Source organism: Somniosus microcephalus, chromosome 3 (genome assembly GCF_052327205.1).
Source record: "Somniosus microcephalus isolate GS21.2 chromosome 3, FLI_Smic_1.0, whole genome shotgun sequence".
In the NCBI taxonomy this organism is placed as follows: Eukaryota; Metazoa; Chordata; class Chondrichthyes; order Squaliformes; family Somniosidae; genus Somniosus; species Somniosus microcephalus.
Genome location: NC_140989.1, coordinates 274887861 through 274909367, shown reverse-complemented (window position 1 = coordinate 274909367; position 21507 = coordinate 274887861). Strand labels below are relative to the sequence as shown.

At 43.6% G+C, this 21507-nt stretch overlaps 1 protein-coding gene across 1 annotated transcript in view; it reads left to right on the top strand.

Annotated features, from left to right (window-relative positions):
• edem3 (ER degradation enhancer, mannosidase alpha-like 3) overlaps window positions 1-21507 on the top strand; it is a 96891-nt gene that overhangs the window by 36584 nt on the left and 38800 nt on the right. Inside the window, exons 3-9 of the mRNA XM_085982570.1 lie at window positions 5949-6049; window positions 7243-7282; window positions 7373-7485; window positions 7680-7833; window positions 9301-9435; window positions 15220-15325; window positions 19077-19174. Coding sequence (XP_085838696.1) covers window positions 5949-6049; window positions 7243-7282; window positions 7373-7485; window positions 7680-7833; window positions 9301-9435; window positions 15220-15325; window positions 19077-19174 — 747 coding nt within the window. The remainder of the gene's footprint in view (window positions 1-5948; window positions 6050-7242; window positions 7283-7372; window positions 7486-7679; window positions 7834-9300; window positions 9436-15219; window positions 15326-19076; window positions 19175-21507) is intronic.

The following is a 21507-nucleotide window of genomic DNA, read 5'->3' as shown; positions in this document are numbered from 1 at the left end:
ATCTTGTCGGAGAAGTGGAGTATCCATTTCGCATAATAGGCGAACATGCCGAGTGCCCGACGAAGAGCCAGGATTCGTAGGGGGAAGGAGCTCCTGAAGCGGACGAAGTCGCTCCGGATCCGGTTTGATGACCCCGTTGCCCACCCAGTAGCCAAGGATGTTGACTGATGGTACTGATTTCACAGATTTGGACTCATTTAAGGTTAAGTTGCGACGACGGAGAACGTCAAAAAATTTCTGGAGATTGGCATCATGCTCCTTTCTGGTCATGACCAGCAATGGTGATATTTTCCAGATATGGAAAAGTGTCCGTTAAGTTCTCCTGTTTGACTAGGCTATCCATTGCCCGTTGAAAGACGGCCACCCCATTGGTGACCCCAAATGGAAGGCGACAAAACTGGTCAAGCCGACCATTGGCTTCAAAGGCCGTATACTTTTTGTCAGAATCCTTTAACAGTACTTGATGATATGCGCTCTTTAAATCAAAAGTTGAAAATACCTTGTAGTTGGCAAAGTTATTGACCATGTCATTGATGTGTGGTAGTGGGTAGGCATCCAGGTCGGTATACTGATTAATAGTTTGCGAGTAATCGATGCAAAGACGTTTCTTGTGTTGCTTCAGAGGATTTTTAACAACGACGACTTGAGCCCGCCAGGAAGATGAACATGGCTCGAAGGCGAGAGATTTCTGCCTCGATAAATGATCGCTCATCTTGGCTGAAATGTCATGATTTAGTGACTATGGGCTTACATCGGGGGGAAAGATTGGCAAACAAGGAGAGCTCGTCGAGCGAAGCCGCCGAAAGCGCACAAAACGGTACTTTGGAAATAGTAAGCTCCGGCTTTGACCCTCCAAACTCGAAAGTGAGTCTTTTGTGTTGTTTCTGGAAATCCTGTCCCAGGAGCACATCACTGCATAGGTTTTTGAGCACCCCGAGCCGGGTGGAGAAATAAGTGCGGCCATTGAGAATAAGGTCGACAAGACAAAAGCCAGAAGAACTGGTGGTCAGTGTCGTCGGAGCCATTGCAATTTCCCTGTCCGAGGGGTAAATACGCAGTTTTAACTTACTGACAGCCCGCTCACTAATGAAGCTGTCAGTGCTGCATGAGTCGATTAGTGCACTCAAAATGTGTCCATTTACCGAAACCTTCGTGACTGCATGGGACAGACTTTGGGGAAAAACAGCTGTGATGGGAGGAGGGGCAGTTTTACCCATGACAGCTGTAACCTTAGTAGTGGTTCTTGAGGGAGGAGCAGTTTCATAGATAGCAGCTGTAACCTTAGTAGTGGTTCTTGGGGGAGGAGCAGTTTTATAGATAGTGGCTGCAAAACTAACAGGAGCTCTCGACCGGTATACCTTAGAAAAGTGGCATTTCTTACTAACAGCGGCTCTTGACTGGCATACCTTCGAAAAGTGACCTTTCTTGTTGCAATGATTGCAGGTTGCGTTATGAGCAGGACAAAATTTCCTATAATGGAACGCACCTCCACAGAAGAAACACTTCCTTCCAGATTACCAAGATGCCGCTAGGGCGGGGTCGTCATCAGTGAAGGTTTCTAGGGTAGGGTTGTCATCAACCAGATTGGAGTCGTCATCCATGAGGGCTTCCGCCCGAGGCCTATCGAAGGAGTCACTAAAAGTGATAGCAGCAGCCCGTGCACATGGTGAAAGATAGGTGTCTGCATTCCTCTTTGCTAAGTCCAGAGAACATGCCTGGTCATAGGCAGCCTGTAATTTGAGGGTTTTATTCTCCAACAGATGCTGATGTATGAAGGGAGACACAATCCCATTAATAAAGGAATCACGAATTAACTCCTCCTGGTACTGCTCAGCTGTAACAGCTTTAAGATTACAATCCTTGCTGAGCCTGCGAAGTTTCTGAAGGAATTCGTCAAGTGATTCCCCGGGTTGTTGTCGAGTTGTGGCCAGTAGATGCCGAGCAAAAATTTTGTTTGGGGACTTGACATATAGCTGCTGTAGTATTTGGATAGCGGCGTCATAGTCTACACAGTCTTCTATATAATCAAACACATGAGGGGATACATAATTAGCAAGCATTCGTAACTTATTAGGAACATTCTCACCACACTCCTCAAGGAAGTTGCTAAAGGTACAATACCAGTGTTTCCATACCTTAGCGGCTGTAAGTGAATTCGGGTTCAGGTCGAGACGGGCGGGTCTGAGTAGTTTCTCCATGATGGATCGATTACTTGTCTGAGTTCCCTTCTACGGTTCGAGTTGTAGCTGCCTGTTCCCGAAATCGCCCAAAGCGTGGAGTCGATATCAAGTTGATTTAAATTGACGTAATAAAACTCACTACGCACTTGATTTGAGTATAAAGCAAGGCTTTAATCAACTTGTTTCAGAACATGGAGGTCTAGTTGTCCTTCACTAGTTCCTGTCTTACAAAATGTCCCTGGGCAAGTTGGGCCCACACCCGAGTATTTATACTCCTTGGATGGTGCCACCAGCTGGCCGTCCAGTGTTATTTCAAGAGCACTTTATTTATAATGATGAGATTTATAACATGTAAGTCTTACAATTGCATACATCACTCTTCTATATTTCTCAAGGATAAATAAAAATGTATTTAGGGTTTGGCTTGCAGACCAGTAAGTTTAGTTTTAATCAAATATAGACACTGGATGCCTTCTCACTTGAACACACTTGTAATGTTCACAGTATGCCCTGTAATAGAGAACGATTTAACAATTAAAAAAATTAAAACTTGGTTAAATGCGCATTAAAATTTTGCTTTTTGGATAATATTGCGAAGAGTTGGCTTATAGAGTATTAAAAAAAATGCAATTCCTTTTGAAACAAAATACCAGGTGTATTTAGTGGCAAGGACATACTGACTACGTTAATGGCAAAATAAAGCATTTAATGTAATTTATTGTCTGTTAGAATAGTTAACAGATTGATATTTGATTGTTAGCATGGAGTGACCGTGCTGAATTCTGTTCACTTTCTGTTGGCTCTCTTTTGTACTGGAAGCCTATCATCTAGCGTGTATGGAATTCAGTGTATCGTGCCAAGTGAAAGTTCAGTAGAACATGGGGAGGTGCAGGACAGATGTTTACATTACACATGTGCATTATTTCATTCAGATCATTAAATACTCCAAGGGATTAAAACCATGATCCAGAACAAATGCTGCTCTATTATTGCATCAACTCTAATCTATAATACTGCTGCAGAAGGGTACAATGTAAACACAGATAATCAAGAGTTCATTTGTTTAAACTGTTGCAGATAAGATATAATTTAAGAGGGGTAGAAAAGCACCTGAACATTGCAGCTAGTCAAAATGATGAATGGAGGAGGAGGAGCACATACACATACCAGTGTGATACAACCTTTACAAAATAAGTGGAATTGATTACATGGTGCACAGAAATGCCAATGTCTAGAAATGCAAATATGTCGTTGAAATCTGTGTGACAGTTTTGTGTTATCCTCCTTGGCGAGGGGGTAGAAGTAACTGAGATCTCTTTGAGACCGAATTAGTTCCAAGGTGACATACCTGGCGTTGAGTCAACGCTCTGTGGCAGTGCTCCAGGGCATTGTTATTTGAGCAGGCAGCCTGGCTCATTAGGATTTGGAGGGGTAAACCTGTCACTGGGGGATTCTTTTGGCTTCGAACAATCCTGCAAACCAGTATCTTGATGGATAGGGTCGTTCTGGTTCAACAAGCAGCAAGAAGCTTGCCAGTGCTCTGTGCTGGTAAACTGCATGGTTTTAGCTGGTTAGGCTCCAGCAGTACCTCTCTGCATACTTCATTTCTTAATCTTGCCTCGTGCCATCTGTACCTGAGCTCCCTAGACATAGGTAAGTGGGCTTTATTCCGATGACATGAGAGTGTGCAATCCATATTGAGCCAATGGAAACCTGTGAGGATTTCTCAGTGGCTTGGCTTGGAAATTCTTAAACACAGAGCTGGATTTCTGTTGTGTGTCAAGAACCTGGCTGATCAAAAAGAAATTCTTTGTATGAAAAGAAAAGAAAGACTTGCATTTATATAGCACTTTTCACAACCTCAGGAAGTCCCAAAGCGCTTTACAGTCAATTAAGTACTTTTGTAATGTAGGAAATGTGACAGCCAATTTGTGCACAGCAAGCTCCCACAAACAGCAACGTGATAATGACCAGATAATCTGTGGTGTTGATTGAGGGATAAATACTTACCAGGAGAACTCCCCTGCTCTTCTTCAAAATCATGCTGTGGGATCTTTTACATCCACCTGAGAGAGCAGACAGGGCCTCGGTTTAACATCTCATCCAAAAGACCGGGACCTCCGACAGTGCAGCAGTCCCTCAGTACTCCACTGGAGTGGCAGCCTGGATTTTTGTGCTTGAGTCTCTGTGATAGAGGATAGAACAGGAAAGCAGTCAGGTCAGAAAGAAGCAGGGTGTGGACAAAGTTAAATAGTTAAGCAGATCATGGGGTATGCTACAGGAAATGTGGGAAGTAAAAAGTAACAGAGACATAAAAGAGTGAACTCAAAGAGGCAAATTGGAGGGCGAGCACGTGCAGATTAAAATATTGGAACTACTAAAGCCAACAGTGTTGGCCTGTCAGAGAAGCTGTCTCGTACCACTTTTTGTGATGTGAAGCCAAGTTTGAAAAGTACTTCAGTGGTCGATTGGGCCTCCTGGGCACATTAAAAACTTACTGCAGAGTCTGTTACAAGATTTTGAGAAAGTGGATGCTTCTGTCCGTGTTATCAAAAACATTACAAATTTACCAGCCAGGGAGTGGAACTCTACATTTGTTTAAGCATACATGTTTAGAGTTCTCTCTTGGCACGCAGACTGCAGTTTGTAGCTACACAATATAACTGTGATGATGCCGGCTGCACTTTGCACTGAACAGCTACCAGTCTGTGTACAACATATTTGTAACCTATGTAGTCCTACTCCAGTGACAGAGTGCAAATGGAGAGCTGTAGTCAGTGGCTCCCATTCATGATGCTCCTTGAGTGAAACTTCCTAACATTAACACAGGAGACTTGTAAGCAAAATGCCTGCTGCATCTAACCAGCAGTTCTAAAGCATAAAGCACAATAACAGATTATGATTCAAGAATGCTGACAAAGGTGCTAATGTTTCTGTTTTACTTACCATATGCAAGAGTTGTGGGCCATTCAGTAAAATGTGCATCCTATTTAGAAAGAAGCAGAACTTCTATTTTGTTCAATGTTCTCCCGTCTCCTGAAGATGCTGACTCCTCGTTGGGTTACATCTGCAAAGTGTCGGTAGCCCTCCAGTACCTCATCAAATGGCCATTCTTCATGTGTGAATCTAGACAGTGAGTGTTTGACGGGTTCCTTGACTTTGTAGGGAACCATTGTCCTGTCACAATCCTGTCCTATCCACACATACAGAACTTTCAATAAAACGTAAAGTTCATTACGCGGTTCCTTTTTTAAAAGTTGTGATTGTTGCTTCTCTGATCAGATTGTTAAGATCTGTGGTAAATTGCCACAATGGACTCATTTCACTGTTGCAGTGCAAAGCTCTCGCATAATCTTGGACAAAAAGATACTTGCAATAGCAGGTTAAACCCCAAACAAAAGGAGATCACAATACCCCAATGAAATGCTTTATGTTTAAGGAGTTTGAAATGGTGGCTGTCGCTTTTAACCATTGGGTCTATGGTATGCGTGGACTGATATCAGTCAATTCCTCACACATTGAGGGATTCAGTCTGTGACCTATTTATGTACAGGTTTAGCTTGTGATAGAGTGGGGTGGTTTATTCATCTTTTGTAAAGTTTGATGGGTTGCAGGCTCAAACTGCATGATTTGAACCGAAGTGGAATAGCATACCCTCTATACTTTATTGATGAGAATATTAGTGGTCTTACTTGAATACTTTGTTCCTCCTATTGAGTTCCATTTTTTATATATATATATAGACTTTAATTTTTTGGATTTGTGCAGGAACATGCTTACCCAGCTGATGAACTAATGCCTCTGACATGTCGCGGGCGTGTGCGTGGTCTGGAACCTAGTCGTGGTGATGTGGATGATGCGCTTGGCAAGTTAGTGTTTTATTTGAATGACTCTTGCTGCTAACCTCAGCAACTATTTTCACATATACTGAAGAAAGTGTGGAATGCAAATCCAAAGTTTAGATTAAAGCAGAATTTTACAGCAGATATATTTTGGATGCTGTAATAAATTTGTGTTACTTTGGAAATGCAGGAATTCAAGCAGCTGGCACCTATTTAACTTGAAGGCTTTTAGTTTTGAAGCTTCTTAGCCCCACAATTTTTATTTCTCATTTTAGGAGTACTCACTGAAATTTAACAGAAAGCTTTTGCCAACTGACCTGCAGAAGACAAGTGATGCAAAGAGTAGTCTGAACTCTTGCAGTGTTTTATACTACAACAAAAGCTACACGGCTTTAAGTGGAATACAAACCTACTGCCAGTATGCAATGGCTTCTTCAAGATGTATTTTAATATGCAACAACTATAACACCTAGAGCTCATTTTGCACTAAATTACCTCATTTGATTGTGCATGTATAATCTGAAACAGTAATCATCCCAGCAGCAAAATGTTTTATTGTCTCAATTCTAAGCAGTTCCAGTTCCATGGAAGAGAAGATGTTATTAATATAAATTATTGGTGATAATCTAAAATATATAAATTTACCAACCAGTCACTGCCTAAACTTGTTAAAATGCTGTAACCTTCTAAGGGCAGATGTAAATGAAAGGGAAGGTTTTATAGGTTCATCCAGGTACATGCAATTCCACTGGTTTGGGGGGTGGAGGGTTCGAATGGCCTGGCAGCGGGTTGGAATTTTGTTTTGTGAGCCATTTTTCGAACACCCGCCAGCGGTTCCTTTAAGGATCGCTAGTTAGACTTCTTAATGCCTGGTACAATTAGGTGGAGCATGTGTGCCGTGTGCTCCTCCCATTTGTACCTGAATTTTGCTGGAGATTTGGGAATCACATTCCACAATTCTGCCCATTTTGTTATGAAAATTGCAAACCTGTGGGCGTGGACATCTGTTTCTCTGCTGATCTTGCATAAACAGGTAAAGTGAATGACCATTTTCTTCTTTTAGGTGATTTTTATATATGTGGAAAGCTGCCAACAGAATTTAAAATAATATTAAAAATGGGTTAAAAGGATATTGAGTTCAACGTGTGTGCACGCATTCGTGTGTATCTAAAACTCTCTTGTTTCATCCTCAGGTTAACTGTAACTACTCTTTCTTTCAGATTTTCTTTGACTTTAGTTGATACTCTGGACACCCTGGCAGTAAGTGAAAGCTATTTCACTCATATTTCAAATGTATTGAAGGACAAACGGCCAGAAAGAGTCATTAAATCGTATCCTTTTGTATTGCAGCTGCTGAATCAAATAGAAGAATTTGAAGTTGCTGTGAAAAAGGTTATAAATGATGTTCACTTGGATAATGATATTGTAGTCTCAGTCTTTGAGACCAATATTAGGGTGCTTGGGTAAGTAAAGAAAAAAATAACAAATTGAACTATCTTTTATTTATATTATATTTCTACTATAAAACTCAGCGTATATAGAAAGCAAATTGTGTAAAAGTAATAGTAAAAACAAACTTTAGATCATAATGAGAAAGAAAGAATTGAAGTGCATGAGAAAAGCCAGTCGGATGCCCAGTAAATATTTTGTGTGTTAGGGGTTTGCTGGGAGGCCACGCCATGGCTATTATACTGAAAGATCAAGGTGAGCAGATGCAGTGGTATAATGATGAGCTTCTCTACATGGCAAAGGAACTTGGGTACAGGTTACTGCCCGCGTTCAACACTACCAGCGGACTTCCCTACCCCAGGGTAAGTAATGCACTTCAATTAATATAATTCAACAATATATAAATAGTAGGCGATCTCCCATAGCATTACACCATCTTCAGGTCAAACAGCACTGGAGGATGGGGGATAATTGGACCAAGACTGAGGAATGATTACAATGATAGAGGCCAGACGAGGGTAGAATGATTGTGGAGGGGTGGGATGACAGAGGAGCGGAGACAGGAGAGGAGGGGAGGGAACGAAGGATAGAATGGGATGGGTGACGAGTGTAGAGGGGAGGCAGGAAAGGGAGAACAAGAAAGAGAGGGTCCCTCTCTGGTTGCTCCAATAAAAAAAATTGATGCTGGAATAAGGAAGCTGGAATTGGGGGGAAAAAATGTATGAAGGCCTCTTTCCCCCCCCCCCCCCCCCCCCAAACTGGACTGGGTGCTTCAGGTGTTGGCTGTGCAGCTAGGTCTGTTACATGAGGGGCTGGAGTGAGATACCAGCTGTTACAGCTAAATCAGGAGCTGTTAACCTCTCAATGGGGTGGGTTTGGGCTGGGAACAACGCGGGACAGAAACGTCATTACAATAGACATGGCAGTTATACTACCGACAGGTCCAGAAAGCAGTCTAAAATGGAGGGGAGGATGAGGGGGGGTGGGGTGGGGTGGGGGGCCATCCTAGCAAATCCTTCTAGTGGGGGGTGTAGGTTGTGTGCAGCTTCCAAAAATAGTGGGCCATGTGTAACAGTCATTTTTACTGGCTAGGAAAATGATTTACATTTCTGGGGCCTGATGCATGACTCCATTTAGTATCAGTCATGGGGAAATAGAACTACAGTGACCACAGCATAGCAGTGGGGTGCCAGTCAAGAAGGACACAAGCAAAGGACCATAGGCCACATTACAGCATCACGGGAGTGAGCTTAACATTTGGCTAACACTGAGGTAGCGTTGGAAAAAACCCACCTTGTATTAAAATTTACTTAAATTCCCCAAAATTTTAGCACTCTCAAAACAGTTTTAAATCATTCCAGTACTTGCTTGTTAAGGTTACAGCAGTTACAATGTTGTAAAGGCTCCCAGTGGTTTTGGTGTGGAAATGCATCCAGAATATCAATGACCGTGTACAAAGCTACTGTTTTTTTGAACTAACGTTACATGACTATTAGAACATTGTAAAGGCCTATCACAGTGCTACTTACTCATAGACGGTATTTAATAGGGGACTTTTCAATACATTTTGAAATGAAATGTTACAACCTTCCATTTTTAATATATAATAGAATAACTTCTATATCAAGTTATTGATCAGAATACATTGTTTTATGATGTAAAAGCAATTTAATTATCTTCAGTTTTGAATCCAATGTGACTGACCCTTTGGTATAAGTACCAGTAACTTATGAATTAAGGTGGTACAAAGTTAAATATTTAGAGATTCTTTGTTTAAAATACTGTTTTTATTTTCCATTGTGATTAATTTTAAAAAAATTGAAAAACAGGTCAATCTGAAACATGGGTTGAGGCAGCCTGAAGCCAGAACAGGTACAGAGACAGACACCTGTACAGCCTGCGCAGGGACCCTTATTCTGGAGTTTGCAGCTCTTAGCAGACTTTCTGGAGATCCTCTTTTTGAGGTGAGTGGTACTGTGTGATTGTTGGAGAGAGGGAAATTAGTATAGTTTAGAATCTAAATAGAATAAATGTAGAGTCGGAGGCACCTAATTCGAATGCAAATGAATTATTAATTTTTCACTACCCAAAAAGAAAGAGGTCATTCAGCCCATGATGTCTGTGCCAGCTCTCTGAAAGAACTATCCACCGTCCCATTCCCCCGCACTTTTCCAAAACTCTTATAAATAGTTGAAAAAGAAAAATGTATTCATTTCTCTTTCTTTAATACTAATAATGGAATCTGTTTCCACAACTGTATCTGGGAGGACATTCCATGTGCTAAGAACCTTCTGCATATGAAAAAAAATGTCCTAATCTCGCTGTTTGATAATTATCTTAAATTTATACTCCCTAACTACTGACTCACAGACCAGTGGAAATAGTTATAAATAAATATATAGTTAAAAACATGCTCCAAATATATCTGTCTAGGTTCTAATGCCAATAATGTGTATGGTCTGGAACATCGCTTGACTCTGCCCCTGCCTCAGTTCATCTGCTGCTGAAACCCTCATTCATGCCTTTGTTATCTCTAGACTTGACAATTCCAATGCATTCCTGGCTGGCCTCCCACGTTCTACCCTCTATTAACTTGTGCTCATCCAACTTGCACCAAGTCCCGTTCGCCCATCACCCCTGTGCTCGCTGACCTACATTGGCTCTCGGTTAAGCAACCCGTCGATTTCAAAATCCTCATCCTTGTTTTCAAATCTCTCCATAGCCTTCCCCCCCTGCCTATCTCAGCCCCACTACCCTCCGAGATATCTGTGCTCCTCTAATTCTGTCCTCTTGCGCATCTCCGATTTTAATCGCTCCGCCATTGGTGGCCATGCCTTCAGCTGCCTGGGCCCTAAGCTCTGGAGTTCCCGCCCTAAACCTCTCTGCCTCGCTACCTCTCTTTCCTCCTTTTAAGACGCTCCTTAAAACCTACCTCTTTGACCAAGCTTTTGGTTACCATCCCTAATTTCTCCTTATGTGGCTTGGTGTCAAATTTTTTGTTTTATAATACTTCTGTGAGGCACCTTGGGACGTTTTACTAAGTTAAAGGTGCTATATGAATACAAGTTGTTGTTCTAAAGCCCAGGATCCCATAAGATTTTGCTAACCTCTGCTGCCACCTTCAAAGATTTGTGCGCAAACACCCCCGGGTCTTTCTGTTCTTGCACCCCCTTTAAAATTGTACCATTTCGCTTGTACGGTCTCCTCATTCTTCCTACCAAAATCTATCACCTCTCACTTTTCTGCAATGAATTTCATCTGCCATCTGTCCGCCCATTCCACCAACCTTCCTCTTGAAGTCTATTACTATCCTCCTCACTGCTTACTACACTTCCAAGTTTTGTGTCTGCTGCAAATTTCGAAATTGTGCCCTGTGACCCCTAGTCCATAGTATATGCTTTAAATGTATTAAAATATATCAAGCTACCTGAGGAGACTGATCTTGGCTTGAAGCATTCTATTTTTTAGCTTAAGAAAATGGAAAAGGTAATGATTCCTTAAAAACAAATTGCCATGTCCAAGGTAATGATTCCTTAAAAACAAATTGAGAAGCATCGTGGGACATTAAAGGTTCTATAAGTGGAGGTTCTTATTTGTTGATTGAATACCCTGTCAGATTTCAGGGTCAAGGCTCAAGCGTGATGAATAGCCACATTGGCACAGTGCATGTGTGATTACAGCACTATCTTTGAAATGGGTCACGCATCATGTGGGGTAGAAAAGTGCATCTATGGCCTCCTCAGCCCACCAGCATTCAAAGTGATAAATCTAGCAGAATACAATAATAGTGGTTATACTACCTGTACCAATGTTTAGTTTCAGAATATACGCCCAGGTCATGTGATATCAATTTGACAGGACAGTAAACAAGATGGACCTTGGCCTGTTTAACGCAAAATGTTCTTGTAGAATAGGATCATAGAGTCGTTACAGCACAGTAAGAGGCCATTCGGCCCGTTGTGCCCATGCTGGCTCTCTGCAGGAGCACTTCAGTTAATCCCAATCCCCTGCCCTTTCTCCGTAGCCCTGCAATTTTTTTTCTTTCAGGTACTTATCTGATTCCCTTTTGAAAGCCACAATTGAATCTGCCTCCACCACCCTTTCAGGCATTGCATTCCAGATCCTCACCACTCGCTGCGTGAAGAAGTTTTTCCTCATGTCGCCTTTGGACCTTCTGCCAATCACCTTAAATCTGTGTCCTCTGGTTCTCGACCCTTCCGCCAATGGGAACAGTTTCTCTCTATCTACTCTGTCTAGACCCCTCATGATTTTGAACACCTCTATCAAATCTCTTCTCAACCTTCACTGCACTAAGGAGAACAACCCCAGTTTCTCCCATCTATCCATGTAACTGAAGTCCCTCATCCCTGGAACCATTCTTGTAAATCTTTTCTGCACCCTCTCTAAAGTCTTCACATCCTTTCTAAAGTGCAGGGCCCAAAATTTGACACACTACTCCAGTTGTGGCTGAACCATTGTTTTATAAATGTTATATAGCTTCCTTGCTTTTGTACTCTATACCTCTATTTATAAAGCCCAGGATTCCGTATGCTCTTTTAACCACTTTTAACCACTTTCTCAACCTGTCCTGCCATCTTCAACAATTTGTGCACAAATACCACCAGGTCTCTCTGTTCCTGCACCCCCTTTAGAATTGTATCCTTTAGTTTATATTGCCTGTCCTCGTTCTTCCTACCAAAATGTATCACTTCGCACTTTTCTGCGTTAAATTTCATCTGCCACGTGTCCACCCATTCCACTAGCCTGTCTATGTCCTCTTGAAGTCTATCCCTACCCTCCTCACTGTTCACTATACTTCCAAGTTTTGTGTCATCTACAAATTTTGAAATAGTACCCTGTACACCCAAATCCAAATCATTAATATATATCAAGAAAAACAGTGGTCCTAGTACCAATCCCTGGAGAACACCACTGTATACTTTCCTCCAGTCCAAAAAACAACCGTTCACCACTACTCTCTCTTTCCTATTACTTAGCCAATTTCGTATCCATGCTGCCACCGTCCCTTTTATTCCATAGGCTTCAATTTTGCTGGCACTTTATCAAATTCCCTTTAGAAGTCCATGTACACCACATCAACCGCGTTGTCCTCATCAACCCTCTCTGTTACTTCATCAAAAAATTAAATCAAGTTGGTTAAACGTGATTTTCCTTTAACAAATCCAGGTCCTTCCTGGAGTGCTAACAGCCAATTTAGGAGAAGCTCAGAATCCTTAGCACCTGCCGCTAATTTTTCATCGTGTGAAAAATTAGTGCCCCAAACAGGGCGATACCGAATTTCTTCCCCATGGACTCTAGATTGCTCTTTGTCCTTTTCCATAGCTAACCTAAACCTTATGATGCTATGATCACTGTTCCCTAAATGTTCCCCTGCTGAAACTTGATCCACCTAACCCAACTCATTCCCCAGAACCAGATCCAGCAATGCCTCCTTCCTCATTGGGCCGGAAACGTACTGATCAAGAAAGTTCTCCTGAACACACTTCAGAAATTCTTCCCCCTCTCTGCCCTTTACACTATTACTATCTGTATTAGGATAATTGAAGTCCCCCATTATCACTACTCTATAGTTTTTACAACTTTCTGCAATTTCCCTGCAAATTTGTTCCTCAATATCCTTCCCACTAGTTGGTGGCCTACAGAATACACCTAGTAGTGTAATGGCACTGCTATTATTTCTTAACTCTAACCACACAGATTCTGTCCCTGACCCATCCAGGACATCCTCTCTCTCCAGCCCTGTAATATTCTCTTTAATCAATACTGCCATCCCACCTCCTTTCTTTCCTTCCCTATCTTTCCTGAACACCTTATATCCATGGTGTGGAGATGCCGGAGTTGGACTGGGGTGGACAAATGTAAGAAGTCACACAACACCAGGTTATAGTCCAACAGCTTTATTTGAAATCACAAGCTTTCGGAGCGCTGCTCCTTCTTCAGGTGAAGTGGAGAAATGCATAAAGACACAGCTTATATAGTCAGAGAATCATGTCAGATGTTTACAGGTAACTTTTCCAACTGCCATTTATCACACCTCGGCAGAGAGATAATCACAGCAGTCAAAGGTGTGAATGGTGTCCAAACAGGTCAGTCAGGGAAACATTACATCAAAGAACAATGAGGTGCAATATTTGACCCCTTGTGACCCCACCTCATTGTTCTTTGATGTAATGTTTCCCTGACTGACCTGTTTGGACACCATTCACACCTTTGACTGCTGTGATTATCTCTCTGCCGAGGTGTGATAAATGGCAGTTGGAAAGGTTACCTGTAAACATCTGACATGATTCTCTGACTATATAAGCTGTGTCTTTATGCATTTCTCCACTTCACCTGAAGAAGGAGCAGCGCTCCGAAAGCTTGTGATTTCAAATAAAGCTGTTGGACTATAACCTGGTGTTGTGTGACTTCTTACCTTATATCCAGGAATATTTAGTACTCAGTCCTGCCCTTTTTTGAGCCAGGTCTCCTTTATCGCCACAACATCATATTCCCATGTGGCTATTTGCGCCTGCAGCTCACCAACCTTATTTACCACGCTTCGTGCGTTTACACACATGCACCGTAAACCTATCTTACACCATTTTGTATTTTCTCTTAGTCTGACCCCACCTAATACTGTACTATCTCTTACTCTAGTGCTACCTGTATCTCCCACTCTTTTGTGCACCATGTTTCTCCTTTCCAATGCTACATCCTGGTGCCCATCCCCCTGCCAACTTAGTTTAAACTCTTCCCCAACAGCACTATCAAACCCCCACCCCCGTGCGAGGATATTGGTCCCGGCTCTGTTGAGGTCCGGCCTGTACAGGTCCCACCTCCCCCAGAACCAGTCCCAATGTCCCAGGAATCTAAAGCCCTCCCCCCTGCACCATCTCTCCAGCCACGCATTCATCTGCGCTATCCTCCTATTTCTATATTCACTCATGCGTGGCACTGGGAGTAATCCAGAGATTACTACCTTTTGAGGTCCTGCTTTTTAATCTCTTTCCGAGCTCCCTAAAATCTGCCTGCAGGACCTCTTTCTACCTATGTCGTTGATATGGACCACGACCTCTGGCTGTTCACCCTCCCCTTCAGAGTGTTTTGCAGCCGCTCAGTGACATCCTTGACCCTGGCACCAGGGAGGTAAGATATCATCCTGGAATCAGGTCTGTGGCCACAGAAACTCCTATCTGTTCCCCTAACTATTGAATCCCCCATCACTATTGCTTTCCCGATCTCCCGCCCCCCCCCCCCCCCCCCCCCCCAAACTGTATAGCTGAGCCACCTGTGGTGCCATGGCCTTGGCTCTGGCTGTACTCCCCAGAGGAACCACTGCCCTCACCAGTATTCAGTACTGTGCGCTACCACTCTTGCAAAGCGAATTGTACACAGATACATATGTTATATAAATTATTTTAGAGTCGTGTATAATATGAGGATGTATGAATTAGGAATATTTCAATTACACATCTGCTATATGTTTGGCATTTATTTGAACCGATAAGTTATTTGCATCCTGTCTGGATCCAGACAGTCTTGAGTTCAACTTGTGGATTCTGCTTTCATTCAAGAATTATAATGGGATTCACCTGCTATTTGTACATGGGGTTTGGAAGCAAAAAGCCTACTGTACATACCTATCTTGAGCAGTTTGGATAGACAGTATCTAACTGCACTGTGGTGCACTCTTACACAGCCTATTCACTTGTTTATATAACAGGCTGCTCTTTCTTTGTGTACAGCAACATGCACGGAAAGCCCTCGACTTTTTGTGGGAAAAGAGACAGCGCAACAGCAATCTGGTGGGAACAACCATCAATATCCACACAGGAGACTGGGTCCGCAGGGGTGAGATGGATTCCTTTACTTCTGCTGTCTGATCCCCATCTGTACAAATTCAGCTACTGCACGGCTCTGGAGATACATTACTGCGGTAGATTTCTTTATCACTAAGGAGAAATGTAATGTTCTTCTCCATTGTACCGTTTTCATGTAATTCTTAGCCCGATGGGTACAGCAATGTTTTTCAGCTTTGAAGAAACTCTCATTATTTCTTCCAAGTAACATCAACAAAATATGTTTTTCCTAGATTCCAAGAATATTTTATAGTACAATTCATGGTAGCCAAATAGCATTTTTTAATTCATAGAATTGATGAATGAATGCATTGCATGTTAATCCATATTTACTTAGGTTGTGTAACAATACAGAGCATAGGTGGAGGTGACATCATAGCATTGGCATAGGAGAACATAATATAGAATTCATGTAGGAGGAGGAGGATATGGTACTGTATTGGCGTAGGAGGGGGGGAAGACGCCCTAGTATTGGCGTAGGAGGGGGGAGACGCCCTAGTATTGGGGTAGGAGGGGGGGAGACGCCCTAGTATTGGCGTAGGAGGGGGAGACGCCCTAGTATTGATGTAGGAGGGGGGGAGACGCCCTAGTATTGGCGTAGGAGGGGGGAGACGCCCTAGTATTGGTGTAGGAGGGGGGAGACACCCTAGTATTGGTGTAGGAGGGGGGAGATGCCCTAGTATTGATGTAGGAGGGGGGAGACACCCTAGTATTGGTGTAGGAGGGGGGAGACGCCCTAGTATTGATGTAGGAGGGGGGAGACGCCCTAGTATTGGTGTAGGAGGGGGGGAGATGCCCTAGTATTGATGTAGGAGGGGGGAGACGCCCTAGTATTGGGGTAGGAGGGGGGAGACACCCTAGTATTGATGTAGGAGGGGGGAGACGCCCTAGTATTGGGGTAGGAGGGGGGAGACACCCTAGTATTGGTGTAGGAGGGGGGAGACGCCCTAGTATTGATGTAGGAGGGGGGAGACGCCCTAGTATTGGTGTAGGAGGGGGGAGACGCCCTAGTATTGATATAGGAGGGGGGGAGATGCCCTAGTATTGATGTAGGAGGGGGGAGACGCCCTAGTATTGGGGTAGGAGGGGGGAGACGCCCTAGTATTGATGTAGGAGGGGGGAGACGCCCTAGTATTGGGGTAGGAGGGGGGAGACGCCCTCGTATTGGCGTAGGAGGGGGGAGACGCCCTAGTATTGGTGTAGGAGGGGGGAGACACCCTAGTATTGATGTAGGAGGGGGGAGACGCCCTAGTATTGGTGTAGGAGGAGGGGAGACACCCTAGTATTGGGGTAGGAGGGGGGAGACACCCTAGTATTGGTGTAGGAGGGGGGAGACACCCTAGTATTGATGTAGGAGGGGGGAGACGCCCTAGTATTGGGGTAGGAGGGGGGAGACGCCCTCGTATTGGCGTAGGAGGGGGGAGACGCCCTAGTATTGGTGTAGGAGGGGGGAGACACCCTAGTATTGATGTAGGAGGGGGGAGACGCCCTAGTATTGGTGTAGGAGGAGGGGAGACACCCTAGTATTGGGGTAGGAGGGGGGAGACACCCTAGTATTGGTGTAGGAGGGGGGAGACACCCTAGTATTGATGTAGGAGGGGGGAGACGCCCTAGTATTGGTGTAGGAGGGGGGAGACACCCTAGTATTGGTGTAGGAGGGGGGAGACGCCCTAGTATTGATGTAGGAGGGGGGAGACGCCCTAGTATTGGTGTAGGAGGGGGGAGACGCCCTAGTATTGATATAGGAGGGGGGGAGATGCCCTAGTATTGATGTAGGAGGGGGGAGACGCCCTAGTATTGGGGTAGGAGGGGGGAGACGCCCTAGTATTGATGTAGGAGGGGGGAGACGCCCTAGTATTGGGGTAGGAGGGGGGAGACGCCCTCGTATTGGCGTAGGAGGGGGGAGACGCCCTAGTATTGGTGTAGGAGGGGGGAGACACCCTAGTATTGATGTAGGAGGGGGGAGACGCCCTAGTATTGGTGTAGGAGGAGGGGAGACACCCTAGTATTGGGGTAGGAGGGGGGAGACACCCTAGTATTGGTGTAGGAGGGGGGAGACACCCTAGTATTGATGTAGGAGGGGGGAGACGCCCTAGTATTGGTGTAGGAGGAGGGGAGACACCCTAGTATTGGGGTAGGAGGGGGGAGACACCCTAGTATTGGTGTAGGAGGGGGGGAGATGCCCTAGTATTGGGGTAGGAGGGGGGAGACGCCCTAGTATTGGGGTAGGAGGGGGGAGACACCCTAGTATTGGTGTAGGAGGGGGGGAGACGCCCTAGTATTGGGGTAGGAGGGGGGAGACGCCCTAGTATTGATGTAGGAGGGGGGAGACACCCTAGTATTGGCGTAGGAGGGGGGAGACGCCCTAGTATTGGTGTAGGAGGGGGGAGACACCCTAGTATTGGTGTAGGAGGGGGGAGACACCCTAGTATTGGTGTAGGAGGGGGGAGACACCCTAGTATTGGCATAGTAGGGGGGAGACACCATAGTATTGATGTAAGAGTGGGGAGAGGCTATTGTACTGATGTAGGAGGAGGAGACGCCATAGCTTTAGACACCATTACATTAATATTGGAGGAGGAGACATCACAACTTTGGCGTAGGAAGAGCAGATGTTGTACTATTGGTGTAAGAGGAGGAGCTGTCCTGGCACTGATGTAAGAAGATAAGATAGCATAGCATTGATGGAGGAGGAGATGTCATTGCACTGGTGTAATGTGCTCAAGCAGCACAAATTCTCAATTTATGAAAACTGACAGGTGTGTGGTGCTATCAGGGCTACTTAATTACCTAAATTCACCTAATTTTAAATGCAGAGCTGGATTGATATGAAGTCAACATCACCTACATCGTTCCTGTTTACACTTAGGATAGGTTCTGTTGATTTTCTCTGATCTTTTACCTATGTATTTTTTGGGATGTGGTAACCAGTGTGGAACATGATTCTTAAGGCTTTACAAGACTGTATTTACTCCCAAGTGTTGTCTTGTAAAGCCTTAATAATCATGATAGTCTAATTCCTTCATCCTGATGTCTGCTGGAAATTATGACCTTCTTAACTGTAACTGAGAAACAGTAAAATAATAAATGTTTTTTTTTGAGGGCGAATTAGTATTTTGGTTTTAAATCCGGAATCTTTCCATGAACTTCCAATTTTTTTCAGGGTAGGAAGGTATTCTTGCTGAAATGTTGAATGTTATGATATCATCTGGAGAAATTGGTGTGATGTGCTACTGATCCAGACAGCAAGGGAATCTAATTAATGATAGGTTCACTAACGCAGCCTTAATTAATGACTATATCTCTACCACTATTATTTTAGCTTCCTGATAATTTCTGGCCCAGTAATGTCTGGCAGACAGTTCGTTTTTCCTTCTCCACAGCTGTTATCACTTCACTGATTCAACAAGGCTTCAGCTGACGTTTTTAAAATCGTTTTTCAAGTGCTGATAGATCTCTCTCTTTAACTTCAATATCATTTTGGCTGATTGTGAACATACATTTCGTTGTACTGCACTTGTGCACTAACAATGACAATAAAAGTTGATTTGATTTGATAGAAAACATTACTTGAGTTATTGAGAAAAGTTACTTGTATGTTGAGGTAGTGCCAATTTCAAATATTTTGCTGGAATGGATGACCTGTTCTATTTAGGCTGAAACATTCTCTCTTATATTTAACATGATGATGATGTATTCAGGTCCATTTTGTCTTTTACTTACTGACTTTTTTTTCTTTGCAGATAGTGGAGTTGGAGCTGGGATTGATTCTTATTATGAGTACCTCTTCAAAGCATACATTCTGCTTGGTGATGATGGCTATTTGCAAAGATTCAACACTGTAAGCTCTGCTTCTTTCTTGGTAGATCTTGTAGTGTATCATATTGTTTCTTATCCGAAATACATTCCTATGTTACTAAATGTGATGCAACTTTTTATTCACAGTGATGAGTTAGTGTTTAGTGTGCCATAGTTATCAGATTTGAAAGCTGCAGGTCCCCATGATTCTTGAGAATTGCTGTTTCAGGAATGCTCAGTAAAATAACGAACTGTTGAAAAATATATATATTTTTACATTTTATGTACAACCAGGCCAGGTACAATTATTTAGCTCCTGATTAAATCCTAATAATTCATTATTTTTGTATTTCTTAAAAGACTAAATTAAATAGACAATCAGAATTTCCAGAAGTTTATTTAAATGGTCACTCCTCAAATTAGAACAGTGGGTCATAGAACTTTAATTGTCACTATAATATAGGCCGGAATTTTCCCATTAAATAAAACAGGTGGGTTTGGAGCGTGGGGGCAGTTAAAGTGTTAAAAATGGGATTTCCGACCTGATCCCGCCTCCAACCCGCCCACTTACGGTTTCGCCGGAGACAGGACGAGGAGGCAGGCGACCAACCCGCTCCCAGGGAGCGGTACATTAATTTAACAATTGTAAAGAGGCTGGAAGCCTCATTTTCCCCGTCCATTTTGAATTTAACTGCCTGGAGACGGGATTCACGCAGTTAAACCGAGGCGGGGAATGCTGCATCCAGGAGATAAGTGGCTTTATTCGTATTTCCTGGATCCAAAATCCTGACCATACCCACCCCACTTCATCGGAGAACGCCCCCCCCCCCACCACCCCTCAATGAGATCTCCGATTGCCTTCCCGGGCCTTTACCCTCCCGATCCCCGATTTCCCCCCCCGCGCGATGGCCGATCCCGCCCCCGCGATGGCCGATTCCACCCCCCCCAACCCCACCCAAGCGATGGCCAATTTCACCCCCACCGCCCCCCCCCCCCCCCAACGCGGTCGCCAATTTCACCCCCCCCCCCCCCCGCAGTCGCCGATTTACCCCCCCCCCGCTTTATTTACTTTTCCCCACACTTGCCTGCCGATCCCTGATCACCCTCCATCCCCTGCCGATCCTGCAACACCTACACCGCCCCCACCCCCCCCCCCCCCCGCTGCCGATCCTCTCTCTCCCTCCCCTCCAGATTGCCAACCACCCCCCTGCCGATTGTCGACCTCCCTATGACTGACCCCTCGCAACTGAGGCTTGCCTGCCAGCCTCAAGCTGGATGGCTACAGGCGGAAAACCGAGGCCTCGCATTCAAATTAGACCCTGCCGATAAATTCGGCGGGGCCTGAAGGAAACTCGACCTCCCGGGTTTCCCGCCAGCCTCGGAGGCCCTCCGCCCCCATCCCGCCTCCCCAAAGAAAATTACAGCAATACTTTTAGACTAACTGTCGCAAACTCATCTCAAAGACTGGCTGTGCAGCACGGAACAGTTAGTTCACAACAACAACTTTCATTTATATAGAGCCTTTAACATAGAAAAACATCTCGTTCCTTCACAGGACCAAGAGGTTATATTCAGCTTAATATTTAATATATAATGTTTCTGATGCATCTATATAATTGCTGTTATTTTCTCGGTTTCATATGTACAAATGTGTCCAAAGCATTCATTACCATCCTACTGTTTTAAGTAGACATGTCCTGCATCATAGACTCATAAATATGTTTATAAAGTTCAAACAATTGGTTTTAAAATCTCACATTTTATCAAACCCAAATGCATTACATTCAACCTAGTGATGATATTTTCACACAAAAAAACTAAACTATCCAAACGTCTGAGCTAAGATGTTAATTTTCAAACAGCAAGTAAATTAAAGGTAATTATCAGTAGTCTAATAAACACAACCAATTTAATTGGAACAAAAGCAAATGATTGCATACAGGTAGAAAACTTGAGTGTTAAATCTGTGTAAAACCTGGTCAAAACTAAAAGTACATTCACTAGTGAATTTGAGTATCAGTCAGCACTGGAACATTTGGCCTTCTGATCATGGGTTTTAAACAGTCATTCTAACTGCAAACAAATAAAATTTGCAGCATTTGTCATGTCATTAATTAGGGTAGATCTCGAAAACTAGGTCTTTAAAACTGAACCAGTCCATATTAGCTGAGATGACAAACTGCATAATGCTCGTATATAATAATCATTGAGAAGTTTATTCATTTTATGCTGTAAAAGGTTTGTCCAATATTTTAGAAACAAAATGCAATATTCTGTAGTGTTCTGTAGAACTGTAGGCTAAAAGACTATATTATGGTTATTTCAAGTATTTCTTAAATGCTGTTTTAGTTTGCTGTGTTAGAATGGAATGCACAG